General features: G+C 46.4%; 1 protein-coding gene across 5 annotated transcripts in view; it reads right to left on the reverse strand.

The window, feature by feature from the left end:
- LOC310758668 (uncharacterized protein C8orf74 homolog) overlaps positions 1–14,331 on the reverse strand; it is a 78,794-nt gene that overhangs the window by 4,294 nt on the left and 60,169 nt on the right. For all 5 annotated transcript variants that reach the window (XM_083605499.1, XM_083605502.1, XM_083605500.1 and 2 more), the window contains one exon: positions 268–668. In XM_083605499.1, coding sequence (XP_083461625.1) covers positions 268–668 — 401 coding nt within the window. The remainder of the gene's footprint in view (positions 1–267; positions 669–14,331) is intronic.

Genomic DNA, 14,331 nt, shown 5'->3' on the forward strand with positions numbered 1-14,331 from the left:
CGGGTGGTGCTGTGGGTTAAACCACAGAGCCTAGGACTTGCCAATTTGAAGGTCGGCGGTTTGAATCCCCATGACAGGGTGAGCTCCCATTGCTCGGTCCCTGCTCCTGCCAACCTAGCAATTCGAAAGCACGTCAAAGTGCAAGTAGATAAATAGGTACCGCTCCAGCAGGAAGGTAAACGGCGTTTCCGTGCGCTGCTCTGGTTCGCCGGAAGTGGCTTAGTCATGCTGACCACATGACCCGGAAGCTGTACGCCCCAAGCTCACCTCTTTCTCCAGGGTCGCCGTTTGCGTCCGGACACTCCTGTAGACCTCCTCCAGCATGTTCTCCCTCTCTTTGCACAAGGTTGCCCTGATCCGCTCCATTTCGGCCTGCTTTTCCTCCTCTGCTGCAGAGATTGCGGCCAGCTGCTGCTGGTACTTCCAGGCCCTGATTTCCGTCCCCCGCCTCAGAGGCAGGGGCTTGGGGGGAGCGTAGACCTCCAGGCTGGCAAAGGTCTGGCAGCGGTCCCTCTCCTGCGCCAGGATGAACTGGTGCAGCCCATAATGTTTGATGAAGGTGTTGTGGAAGTAATCGCAGACAGCACGCAGGTGGAAGTCCGGAAGAGTCACCCGGAAGGCAGCGAGCTTCTCCTGCAGGAGTTGGATGGCTTGTGAGACGGGCAGACCTGGCGTAGAAGGGAAGAAATTCTGTTTTTTGCATTTATACCCCACCTTTTTTCTCCCCTAAGGGGCTCAAGGCAGCATACAAGGTTCCTCCCCACCCCCCATTCAATTCCCCCCCTCTATTTTTTATTAAATATTATTTTTACATTTTAGAATATTCATTTAAACAACTGTTATGTACTGAGTTGAATAGGATTCAGAATGCAGCAGTCTGGTTGGTCCTAGAACAATAGGATTCAGAATGCAGCAGTCTGATTGGTCCACAGGAGCCACCCAATCCAGCTCCAGGTGGAAGTAAATCCACAACCTGATTGGCCTACAGGTGAATCCCGGAATTAGCCAATCATGTGGGGCCCATTGTGTAAAAAATGTATATAAAGCAGACATTCTGGGGGAACTTAATTCCTCCTCACTACTATGAGCTGAATAAAGAGGATGAAATCCACACTCGACTCTGAGTATATTTCAACAACCTTAAAATGTCGATGACTTCCCTTCGTCTCTTTCTGTGGTTCATTTTGCATAACATAAATCCCTGCATATTTTACATAAACCAAACCATTATTACATCCATCAAAACTTGTCCGCACTATTCAATTTATCTGAATGCCACCCACGTTTTCAGATATACACAATTTCCCCCCATATATTCAACATTTTCCAATTTTCTTTAAATGTATGTTCTTCTTGTTCTCTTATTCTCTATGTTAAGTCTGCAAGCTGCGCATATTCCATCAGTTTAAGCTGCCATTCTTCTTTAAGTTGGGACCTCGCTCGTTTTCCATTTTGGGGCTAACAAAAAAACCGGGCTGCAGTAGTGGCATATATAAATAACAATTTTTTGACACCTGGGAATTTCCGTCTGAATTATCCCCAGCAAAAAGACTCTGGTTGTGCTTTTTTTGGAAAAGGACAGTGGTACCTCTGGTTGCGAACGGGATCCATTCCGGAGGCCCGTTCGCAACATGAAAAGAGCACAACCCACAGCGGCGCATCTGCGCATGCGCGGGTTGTGACTCGCCGCTTCTGCACATGCGTGTGACGTCATTTTGTGCTTCTGCGCATACGCGAGCAGCGAAACCCAGAAGTAACCCTTTACGGTACTTCCGGGTCGCCGCAGGACGCAACCTGAAAGAACGTAACATGAAGTGGACGTAACATGAGATATGACTGTACTTTTAAACTTTTTTCCCCAATTCATTATGAATTATTCCCCAATAGTCTTTTACCCTTTTGCAGGTCCTCCACATATGAAAAAACATTCTCTCTCCCGGGTCCTAGTCCAATGCTCTAACCATTACACCACCGCTACGCCGGTAGTAATTATTATTACTATTGCTGTAATCATCATCATCATCATGACAGTAATTAAATAAATTAATGAATTTCTGTCCCGATTTTCCTCCAAAGGGAGCCTGGGAGAGGGAAGAGGCCATCAAACAACAAGTTATCAGATCCTTACAATTTAAAACGTATCTAAAACATTAGGGGGGAAATCAAAAGCACCTAAAAGCCTTTGAAAACAGTCATATACTACACGTGCATTACAGGGAATTGTTTTAAACTCTCTTCACGTGTAGAGTTGTTTTTAATCGCTTTTTATGTGTGTGTTTTCTGTGACATCGCCTTGAGATATTTCATAGGAAGGGATCCTTGAATGGAATCAAATAAATCGACAGTATTCAGATTACGGATTTAATAAATAACGTTGTGGTTTTTAATTCCTTTGTGGGGAGCTTAGAGCAGCTTACCTGTGCCTCTCGGGCTGGTTTCTCGGGCTGCAAAGAAGACGATTTGATGTTTTGCTTATATTATTCTATTTTTTAAAAAATCACTGTGTGTAACTGTGTTAAGGGGTCTGAGGTCACAGCCACAAGCAGCTCAGAATCGGAACTGGGTGCCAGAGAGGCATCCACAAGAAAAAGTGTGTGGAAAAAGGGGCAGGAGGAAAGGGGGGGGGAGAGGACGCGATGACACCCTTTTAGGGGGATCATGACAATGCGTTATATGTAGGGCTGCCTCTGGAGACGGTTTGGAAACTTCATGTTATGCACTGAAGTTTTCACCCTGGGCCAGCAGGGGGATACTGTAGATAGTTTTCACTCAGGTCCGCATATGCATATAAGCAGTGGCATAGCGTGGGGGGTGCAGGGGGGGCCGGCCGCACCGGGCGCAACATCTGGGGGTTAGGGTTAGGGGGCGCAAATCCACAGGTTAGGGGGCACAAATCCACGGGTTAGGGGTGCAAATTACTTGCCTTGCCCCGGGTTCTGACAACCCACGCTACGCCACTGCATATAAGGAATTGAAAGTGACGTTCAGTGATTGGATAGTTACAGAAAGTTGTTACTGTTGCTTTGTAGTTGAGCTCTATATAAGCAGGTTGGCTGAACCCTTCAGTTCAGTTCTGTTCTGGCCTATGAATAAACAAGAGCTGTCTGAAAAATCGCTGTGTCGTCTGATATGTTCATCCACAACTTAACACTTCAGCCAGTGCAGATTTCAGCGGCCAAGTTGCACAACAAAGCAAGACAGTCTGAGCATATTACACTGATCCTGGTCCGACTGCACTGGCTACCAATTAGTTTCCGGGCCCAGTCCAAAGTGCTGGTTTTTACCTATAAAGCTTTATTTTATTTTTTAAATAATTTTTATTAACTGGCCAATCACATCAAATTAAATCACATCACATAAATTCTAAATTACAAAGCCAAATTTTTAAATTTTGTTGGGGGAACCCATACTTCAAGATCCAAAGGGGGATTCAGATCATCTTCTTATTACTGCGTTAATGTCCAAATCAGTCCCAATCAGTCCAAACAAAATTCATAATTCTATTCAGTCTTATCTTGGTGTTTCCACATCATATCTTGTTCATATAATTTCTATTTTTCCTTTACAATCTCTTCTGTTAGTCTCCTTAAGCCGATAAGCAAAATAATAATCCTGTGTGGATTTCCCGTTCCTCCACTAAGTCCAGATGGTTTCCATATATCTCCTTCGTAGATAACATCGCTCTTTCCATCATAAATTTGGCATTTGTCGCTTACCTATAAAGCTTTAAATGGCTCAGGACCGCAATGCTTCAAGGATTGCCTCTTTCCATATGAACCTACCTGGAACCTGAGATCATCTTCTGAGGCCCTCCTTTGTGTGCCTCCTCCTCGAGAGGTCCAGAGGGTGGCAACACGAGAACAGGGCCTTCTCTGTGGTGGCTCCCTGTCTGTGGAATGCTCTCCCCAGGGAAGTTTGCCTGGCACTTTCATTATACACCTTAAAAACGTTCCTTTTTAACCAGGCCTTTGGTGGACCTGATTGACATCCTATACCCTTTTAAAATGTGGCTCTTTTCTTGGGGGAGGGTTATTGGGTTGTTGTTTTTATTCTGATTATATATACTGTGATCTTTTCTGTGAACTGCCCTGAGACCTCTGCGTATAGGGCAGTATATAAACTCAATAAATTAATAATAAAAATAATAACAGAGTACAGTGGTACCTTGGTTCTCAAACTTAATCCGTTCCGGAAGTCCATTCCAAAACCCAAGCATTCTAAAACCAAGGCTAACTTTCCCATAGAAAGTAATGCAAAATGGATTAATCTGTTCCAGACTTTTAAAAACAGCCCCTAAAACGGCAATTTAACATGAATTTTACTATCTAACGAAGCCATTGATCCATAAAATGAAAGCAATATTCAATGTACTGTACTATAAAATAAATAAGATAGTATTGTAGATTATATATATATATATATATATATATATATATATATTCCCTTACATGCACTGATGATAGTCATTGTTTGGATAGGGGGGGCTTTTATCCATTTCTGCAGTCACACAATCAATCAATCAATCAATCAGTAGCTGATTGGGTTCCACACAGTCACGAAAACAAGTCACAGAAATGAAGTCAAAAGTCACAGTCACAAGTCAGTCCCATAAAATGAAGAACAAGTCACAGTCAAGAAACAACAAATTTATTTACACATCTGAATGGGTTGCCTCCCTGAGAGCTGTGTATTTGGGGCGTGAGGTCCTCCACCCGCCTAAAAGAGGCAATGATATCTACGCAACAACAGCTGCCAGGATGCTCATAAAAATTGGAAAGGGAGAAAAATTCCATCAATGAAAGAATGGCAAATTAAAATTTGTGAATATATACATCTGGCAAGACTCACAGCATCCATAGGGGGACAATTGGACCAAAAATTATTAAAAGAATGGGGATGTGCTAAACATATATGAAAAAAATATACTCTGGAGTAAGCATATCGGTATGTAACGAATGAGGTCTTGCAGGGTTAAAGAAAAAGAAAAATGGTGCAAAAAGTATAAAGACAGAGGTAATCTACATTAGACACAACAATTTAGAAAGAGTAAAAATTTCGAGGTCTTAGAACAAAGGAAGGAAATCAATATGTGCATACGTACATAACGATCAGAATGATGATATCTTATTTGTAGATGGGTTTTTTTGGGGGGGGTTGTCTGTTATGTTTTTTTCTAGTGTTTTGTTTTGTTTTGCTTGTTTGTACTGCTTTATTTTAGATTCAATGTTTGTAATTTATGTTGTAATTCTGCATTGAAAAAAATTAAAAAGGGGTGGGGGAGAGGCAATGATAAAAGCATTCCTTAAAAAATGCTCCCTGGATTCGGAAAACCCAACTAATTCCTGGCCAGTTGCTCATGTTCCCTTCTTGGGCATGGACCCTGAGTGTGGGGTTGTGGGTCAGATCCAGGCTCTCTTGGAGGAAACCACTCTTCTAGACCCATTTCAACTGGGGTTTGGGTTTTGACATGGAAATGCCTTTGGTCACCCTGTGTGATGACCTTTGCCGGGAGAAATATGCTGGAGGAGACTCTTGGGAGTCCCATGGACTGCAAGAAGATCAAACCTCTCTATTCTGAAGGAAATCAGCCCTGAGTGCTCACTGGAAGGACAGATCCTGAAGCTGAGGCTCCAATACTTTGGCTACCTCATGAGAAGAGAAGACTCCCTGGAAAAGACCCTGATGTTGGGAAAGATGGAGGGCACAAGGAGAAGGGGATGACAGAGGACGAGATGGTTGGACAGTGTTCTCGAAGCTACTGGCATGAGTTTGACCAAACTGCGGGAGGCAGTGGAAGACAGGAGTGCCTGGCGTGCTCTGGTCCAGGGGGTCATGAAGAGTCGGACACGACTAAATGACTAAACAACAACAAGTGTCCCTTGAAATCCTGCTCAGTCACCCAGCGGCTGTCAATACCATTGAACATGTTATTTCCCCAGAGTGGCTTCCCTGAATTAGGGGTGAGTGGTCCCAATCCTACATGGATGGCCGTCTCCAGAGGGCGGTGCTTGGGGAGTGTTCTTCTATCCAATGGAGTCTCCGGTGTGGGGTTCCACAGGGTTCGATTTTAACCCCCCCTCCTGCTGTTCGACATCCGCATGAAACTGCAGAGTGGGGCCACCTGGAGTCTTGGAGCGCGTTGCCAGCAACACCTTGATGATCCTCAGCTCTGCTTCTCCTTGACACCTGCAGGTGTGGCAGGGGGTGTGCTAGACTGAAGTCTGGCCTCAGCAATGGACTGGACGAGAGCCAACAAACATTTATGCTCAATCCAGGCAAGATTGAAACACTATTAGTGGGTGGCTCCCTAGACAGGATGGGCAGGGTGTGGCCTGCTCCAGATGGGGTTACACTCTCTCTGAAGGAGCAGGGACATAGCTTGTGGGTATCTCTGGATCCACAAAAATGCTCAGATGACTTTGGTAGGGCAAAGAGCCTTCCATCAGCTTCGGCTGGTGGCCCAGCTACACTCCAATCTGGACAGGCATAGCCCAGTTTCTGGTGTCTATGTTCTGGCAGTCTTTGCATTAGTTTACATGGAATCTTCTTCTTCTTCTTCTTCTTCTTCTTCTTCTTCTTCTTCTTCTTCTTCTTCTTCTTCTTCTTCTTCTTCTTCTTCTTCCTCTTCTTCTTCTTCTTCTTCTTCCTCTTCTTCTTCTTCTTCTTCTTCTTCTTCGGCAATCCCTCAGAGCTGAGTAAGATTGTCTTCCATAAACACGGTTTTAACACTGAGCCCATAAGTGACTGTGGAGGCCAATTCTGGATCCACACGTGCTTCCACAGTGGGGACATAGGTTCCCGGGCGGGAGCTGACCACAGTGTGGATTTGCCAAGCGTGCCTTCCTCCTAGCACATTTATCTTTTTCATCCTGAGTTTGAGCATCTTCAAAGCCTATGACACCTTTGGTAAAGGCTGTTCTCCAACTGGAGCATTCGCAGGCCATTGTTTCCCATTTATTGGTATTTATCCTACATTTTTTAAGATTTGCCTTGAGAGAGTCTTTAAACCTCTTTTGTTGACCACCAGCATTACACTTCCCATTTTTAAGTTTGGAATAGAGTAGTCGCTTTGGAAAACAATCATCAGGCATCCACACAACATGACCAGTCCAACGAAGTTGATGTTGAACAATCATTGCTTCGACACTGGTGATCTTTGCTCCTTCCAGTACACTGATATTAGCTCGCCTGTCTTCCCAAGCAATGTGTACAATTTTTCGGGGATGGAATCTTTCGAGGAGCTGGAGATGGTGTTTATGGTCCCTGTTTCACAAGCATACAGTAAATGGAATCATAGACCTGTACAGTCAGAAGGGACCCAAAGGGCCATTAGATTCAACCCCCTGCAATGCAGGCAAAACTATATACTTCTACTTGTGCAGAGGACCATGGGGTCTGGTGTCTCACCATCACTGGCTGGGAGTGGGACTGGCAGGAAGAATCTCAAACTCCTACCCCCTGCCCGCATTACTCCCAAATATTTCCATCTCTGCAGAAGAACTTGAGGTGTCTCAAGAGGACAGCAGACATCTGGGAGCCAGTATTTGAACAACATAGCAATTAATACTGAGCAATATTTATCTAATGGGATACTACAGCTGACATCATTTATTATCTCTCCCATTTTATATTTAAGGCTCTTGTCTCAGGGCGGGTGGCGATGAGAGATCCTTGTTCCTTTCGGCTATTGTTTAGAGAGCGACGTTGAGTCAATAAGGTGGAGCTGTGAGGATCCCAATAAATATGGATTTGGGATTATATTGGCTGCAGAGAGAAGAAGGCGGCTGCCTTCCGTCCGCAAGGCTCGAAACAAATCAAGAGTTTGAGGAATGGTCTCAAGGCAAACAATGAGACGGTCATTTTCGCAGCTTCTTGCCCCCTGTCCTTTATTTTTTGATGCACTAGTAGCGCCAATCATTTCGCTCGACAGGAAAGAGCAGGCAAATGAACCTCTGCTCGTTTTAGATGCCTAACCTAAAGCTTATCTTGTCCACAATCACAAAAAAAGAATAACATTGGAGAACAGATTCCACTAAATGTAAAATACTGCAGCTTCACCAATTTTAGGCTGGCTCAGAAGTGTTTGGAATATTCGTGCTTTTTGAGAAGTTTTGCTTCAGGCAACAGAATGATTAGATTACTTTAAAGCTGATTCTTTGCAACAGTGCCGTCGTCCTCAATAGCTGTAGTATTACTTGGAATAACAAGTTTCAGGAAGAAACGGCAAAGAGTCTTGTGACACCTGAAAGGCTAGCAAATTTATTATGGCACTTTCGTGGGCTTTATGCCTACTTCATCAGATTCATGGGTTGTTATCCTGAATTACACACACAAACACACACAGTTATGGGGTGTGTGCAATTGTACACGGTGGGTTCAGAAGGAAATGAAAGGCAGAAAATTATAGGTGGTGACAATTACCTTATAATAAGGGCCATTAAAAAACAGTTGTTGATAACGCAGACATCTTGGCATCGGTAAACCAATTAAGGCATAAAGTGTGATTAAAATCGATTATGCTGATTCAATACACAAGGGAACCTCTTGCCCTGGTGCACATCCAATGACTTTATGCTGCAATGTGACTTTGTAGATCCTTAGTTCAGTAACCTTAAGGTCAGCTGCAGAATATTTTGGGAGGCTGAAATGCCTGCTTCCCTGATTATTAGTATTATATAAATTATGAGGGACGCAGGTGGCACTGTGGTTGAAACCACTGAGCCTCTTGGGCTTGTTGATTGGAAGGTCGGAGGTTCAAATCCCCGCGATGGGGGAAATTCCCGTTGCTCTGATCCCAGCTCTTGCCAACCTAGCAGTTCAGAAGCACACCAGTGCAAGTAAATAAATAGGTACCACTGCGGTGGGAAGGTAAATGGTGTTTCCATGCACTCTGGTTTCCGTCACAGTGTCCTGTTGCACCAGAAGTGGTTTAGTCCTGCTGGCCACATGACCTGGAAAGCTGTCTGCGGACAAACGCTGGCTCCCTTGGCCTGAAAGCGAGATGAGCACCACAACCCCACAGTCGCCTTTAACTGGAACTAACTGTCCAGGGGTCCTTTACCTTTACCTATTGAGTGGAACCTCTACCTGCGACCATAATCCATTCTGGAGGTCTGTCCGGAGGTCAAAACGGGTCGCTGGGAGAGGTGCCATTGTGCGCAGGCATGGGTGGCAATCGCTGCTTCTGTGCATGCGCGAATGGCAATCACCGCTCCTGCACATGTGCAACCAGCGGCAAACCCACCAGTTACTTCTGGGTTTGCCGTGGACATTGGGTGAAATGGACGCAAGCGTCCAGGAGTCCTTTACCTTATAAATAATTCTATTAAATTTTATTAAATTCGCATACCCCCCTCCTTCATCCAAAGATCCTGGGGCAGTTCACAACAGAAAAAGCTGTGTTGTTTTAATTTGTGTGAGCTACAATGAGTCTTGGTATTGGGGAAATGCAAGACATAAAAAAGTATCTCAGGAGTGGAGTCCCTAAGGAGGTTGGATGGTGCCTTGCACCACTGGTGGAGAAAGGGGGGTGCAGTGGGGGGTGGTCCGCCCCATGTGTCATCCCTGAAGGGGGTGACATCACCACTGCCACCGCCCCCCTGGGACACGCTCCGGCACACGCCCATGGGATGCGTGCCGCCACCAGTGCACCCCTCTGGGACATGTGCCGCCACTGCCACACACCCCTGGGATGCTTCCTGCCGCCAGTGCACGCCTATGGGCTGCTCTGAGTGCCAGAATAGCTAGCTCCACCTCTGCCTTGTACACCTCCTTCCAGCAACTCCTGCAGTCCAGCTGGTTCTCAACATGTTGTTCTGCTTTTCCTTTGGACCACGAGGCCAAGAGGGGAGTCTTGTTGTCCGAGCAGCCCAGGACCTTCAGACACACTGACCAGGCTTGTCTATGGTCACTTTGGTGCTGCAGATGCAGCATCTGACTTCATCCCTGGAGGCTCACTCCATTGTCTCTCGAGACATGCGGGTACCAAATAAATCTATCTACCTATGTATTGATCATCTATCTATCCCCTGCCCTTTTTAGCCAACAGGGACTCCAGGGACCTTACAGATACAGCAGGAGGAGGAGGAGGAGGAGGAGGAGGAGGAGGAGGAGGAGGAGGAGGAAGAGGAGGAGGAAGAGGAAGAGGAAGAGGAAGGGGAGGGGAGGGGGAGGGGGAGGGGGAGGAGGAGGAGGAGGAGGAGGAAGAGGAAGAGGAAGAGGAAGAGGAGGAGGAAGAGGTGGAGGAGGAAGAGGAGGAGGAAGAGGAGGAGGAAGAGGAGGAGGAAGAAGAGGAGGAGGAAGAGGAGGAGGAAGAGGAGGAGGAAGAGGAGGAGGAAGAGGAGGAGGAAGAGGAGGAAGAAGAGGAAGAAGAGGAAGAAGAAGAGGAGGAAGAGGAGGAGGAGGAGGAAGAAGAAGAAGAAGAAGAACAACAACAACAACAACAGCAACAACAACAACAGCAACAACAACGGTTCAGTCGGCAGAGACTCTTAACTTCAGGTTGTGGGTTCGAGTCCCATGTTGAGTGAAAGGGGGTTGGACTAGATGACCCTCGGGTTCCCTTCCAACTCTGTGGTTCTATGGTGAAACAATACACAACCCAGAACCTAATAATAATAATAATAATAATAATAATAATAATAATAATAATTTATACCCCATCCTCCCCAGCCAAGACCGGGCTCAGGGCGGCTAACACCAGGTATAAAAACAATTGATTGAAATACAACTTAAAAACAAGATTAAAATACAACATTAAAATACAGCCTCATTTCAGTAGAAACTCAAATCATAAACTTTTTGGGGATGAAAACGTCAAATCTTCACCATGGCCAACTATCCAGCCTGGTCCTAGGTGGGCCAGAAAAAAGCCAGAGAAGTCCCCAAATAGGAGTTCCATCACAGAAGAAGAAAAGGAAAAGGAAAGAGGGGAAGGGGATCAAGATGATTCCACGCCAAAGGCCAGGTGGAACAACTCTGTCTTTGACATCCACACGTCTCCAAACACAAAGAATCAAACAGCAGGAGAAATTTGCACCAGAATGCTGAGAGGACTTTCGGAAAGGATTGAAGAGAGAATCACAAACTGGCACGGAAACGTGAAGAAAACCAAGCTGAAGGTTGCTAAAGCGAGAAACGGAAACGGGAGGGTTCTCCCGCCCCAACCGATCTCTCACCGACAAGACGCCTCTTGTCGTTCCCCTTCAGCACCTCGGAGGCATCCCACCTATGAGGACATCACAGGTCTTTCCACAGGAATTGGCCTGGTTCCCGCTTGAACAAAGCCCTCCCCTTGAGAGCCGCCACTCACAATTCCCACCAGGGTGAGTCAAGGAAGCAGCACGCTGTTTGTGGGCTCCTTTGGAAATCTGGGGAGGGGACGGAAATACCCGGCAGATGCTGAAAATGAGAGCCACACAGGGACACCTAGGAGTCAACTCCTAGGGGCCGAGGGGTCTTCAGTAGAGAAGAAGAAGAGTTTGGACTTGGTATCCCACCTTTCACTCCCCTTAAGGTGTCTCAAAGCGGCTAACCATCTCCTTTCCCTTCCTCCCTCACAACAAACACTCTGTGAGGTGAGTGGGGCTGAGAGACTTCAGAGAAGTGTGGCTGGCCCAGGGTCACCCAGCAGCTGCATGTGGAGGAGCGGGGAAGCGAACCCGGTTCCCCAGATTACGAGTCTACCGCTCTTAACCACTACACCATGCTTAAGCTTCAGGATCCTTGATCCTGGAGAGGCCCCAGAAGTGACTGCTTAAAAAAAAAAATATGGGTCTAGTAGACCCAACTTGAGTTCAAGCTAATTTTTTAGCTTGATCTAGGAGTCTTGGTAGGAGTCTTTTTTAGCTTGATCTAGGAGTCTTGGTTAGGATCTAGGAGTCTTGGTTGACCACAAACTTGACATGAGCCAACAGTGTGACGCGGCAGCTAAAAAAGCCAACGCAATTCTGGGCTGCATCAATAGGAGTATAGCATCTAGATCAAGGGAAGTAATAGTGCCACTGTATTCTGCTCTGGTCAGACCTCACCTGGAGTACTGTGTCCAGTTCTGGGCACCACAGTTCAAGAAGGACACTGACAAACTGGAACATGTCCAGAGGAGGGCAACCAAAATGGTCAAAGGCCTGGAAACGATGCCTTATGAGGAACGGCTAAGGGAGCTGGGCATGTTTAGCCTGGAGAAGAGGAGGTTAAGGGGTGATATGATAGCCATGTTCAAATATATAAAAGGATGTCACATAGAGGAGGGAGAAAGGTTGTTTTCTGCTGCTCCAGAGAAGCGGACACGGAGCAATGGATCCAAACTACAAGAAAGAAGATTCCACCTAAACATTAGGAAGAACTCCCTGACAGTAAGAGCTGTTCGACAGTGGAATTTGCTGCCAAGGAGTGTGGTGGAGTCTCCTTCTTTGGAGGTCTTTAAGCAGAGGCTTGACAACCATATGTCAGGAGTGCTCTGATGGTGTTTCCTGCTTGGCAGGGGGTTGGACTTGATGGCCCTTGTGGTCTCTTCCAACTCTATGATTCTATGATTCTATGATTCTATGATTTTTTGTTGGATATATTTCAACAATCCCAAAGTTTGAGGCTCAGTAGCACAGATGTTGGAAAGGTGGAGCATCATGGTAAGTTGTTCTGCTGTGGCTAATGTACCCCCCCATCAAGAAAGCATTTGAGGGGGTTGGGGGGCCCCAAAGTTGATGGGTATTGCCATTCGAATGGTGTGTGTGTGTGCCGTGCCATGTGATCAATTATGTGGCATGAGGGTTACCTGGCTCCCCCAATATTTCATTCTAGTTGCCATCCCTGCCAGGCAGCGAACTGGCATCAGGGGTTGGGAACACCTCTCCTGAGTGCTTGCTGTCCTTCTTTGCTGTCTCCAGGGTCATATCTGGGCAGAGTCCAAAGAACCGGCTTGGGATGTGGGACGTGCCCCCTCACCATCAACTTGCCTGTATAGTGGTACCTCTGGATGCGAACGGGATCCATTCTGGAGCACCATTTGCATCCTGAAGCGAACGCAACCCGCGTCCGCACGTCTGCGCAGGTCATGATTCACCACTTCCACACATGCATGTGACGTCATTTTGAGCGTCTGCGCATGCGCAAGCGGTGGAACCCAAAAGTAACGCACTCTGTTACTTCCGAGTCGCCGCAGAGCGCAACCGGAAAATGCTTAACCCGAAGCTACTTCAACCCGAGGTATGGCTGTACACTCAGATCATCCTCAAAGTCCCTCCTCTGATTGCTTAGTACAGTGGTACCTTGGTTCTCAAACGCCTTGGTACTCAAACAACTTGGAACCCAAACACTGCAAACCCGGAAGTAAGTGTTCCGGTTTGCGAACTTTTTCTGGAAGCCAAACACACTACTTTTTAAGTGTTACACTTCCGATTTGAGTGCCACACTTCCGTTTTGAATGTTACTCTGAGGTCTATTTTGTTTTTGCAGCTTTTTTGCTCCGTTTTTGTGACAGTGTGGAACCCAGTTCAGCTACTGACTGATTGATTGATTGATTGATTGATTGATTGTGTGACTGCAGCACATTGTTTATTGCTTTCATTTTATGGATCAATGGTCTCGTAAGATAGTAAAATTGAGTAGAATGTGTCCTTTTATTTAAAATGCATCTCTGGATTATTTGGGGGCATAGGAATTCGTTCATTTCCCCTCCCCCTCGAATATAGTCCGGCCCCCCACAAGGTCTGAGGGACAGTGGACCGGCCCCCTGCTGAAAAAGTTTGCTGACCCCTGTATTTAAGTACCCGTCTCTCATCTTCCACCTCCATCACAGAAGCTGCACTGCTTGTGAACATTCCACTGCTGACACCTTCCTCCTCCAAAAGGATATTGTAGAGTTTGATAAGGTTTGGGAAAGGGCGAAAGATCTGGGGCAGATAAAAGAAAGTCCCTCTTCGTGCAGTTGAACTGTGGAACTCGCTGCCACAGGAGGCAGCGATGGCCGCCATCTTGGATGGCTTAAAAAAAAGAGAAAGGATTGGACAAATTCATGGAGGAGGAGAAGGCTGTGAGGTACCGTAGGTGAGGGTGAGAGGCAGCGAATGGACCAAAGTCACACCAAGCGAGCTTCATGGCCCAGTGGGGATTTGAACCCAGGTCTTGCAGGTCCTTGTCCCACACTCTAACCACTACACCTCCTGGCCTATTTTCCAGGCACAGTCCCGATTTACAGAAGCCATCCTGGTTTCTGATCTGATCCCAGAATGGCCTGCTTTTCCTTAGGACGTTCCGATTTTCATTAGAGAAATGTCGGAGGGCATAGCCCCACACTGGTGGAAACAACGGGCTCTTGTGCTCGGATCCTGCACA

The sequence above is a fragment of the Podarcis filfolensis genome (genome assembly GCF_964270895.1).
Source record: "Podarcis filfolensis genome assembly, chromosome: 3".
Classification (NCBI taxonomy): domain Eukaryota; kingdom Metazoa; phylum Chordata; class Lepidosauria; order Squamata; family Lacertidae; genus Podarcis; species Podarcis filfolensis.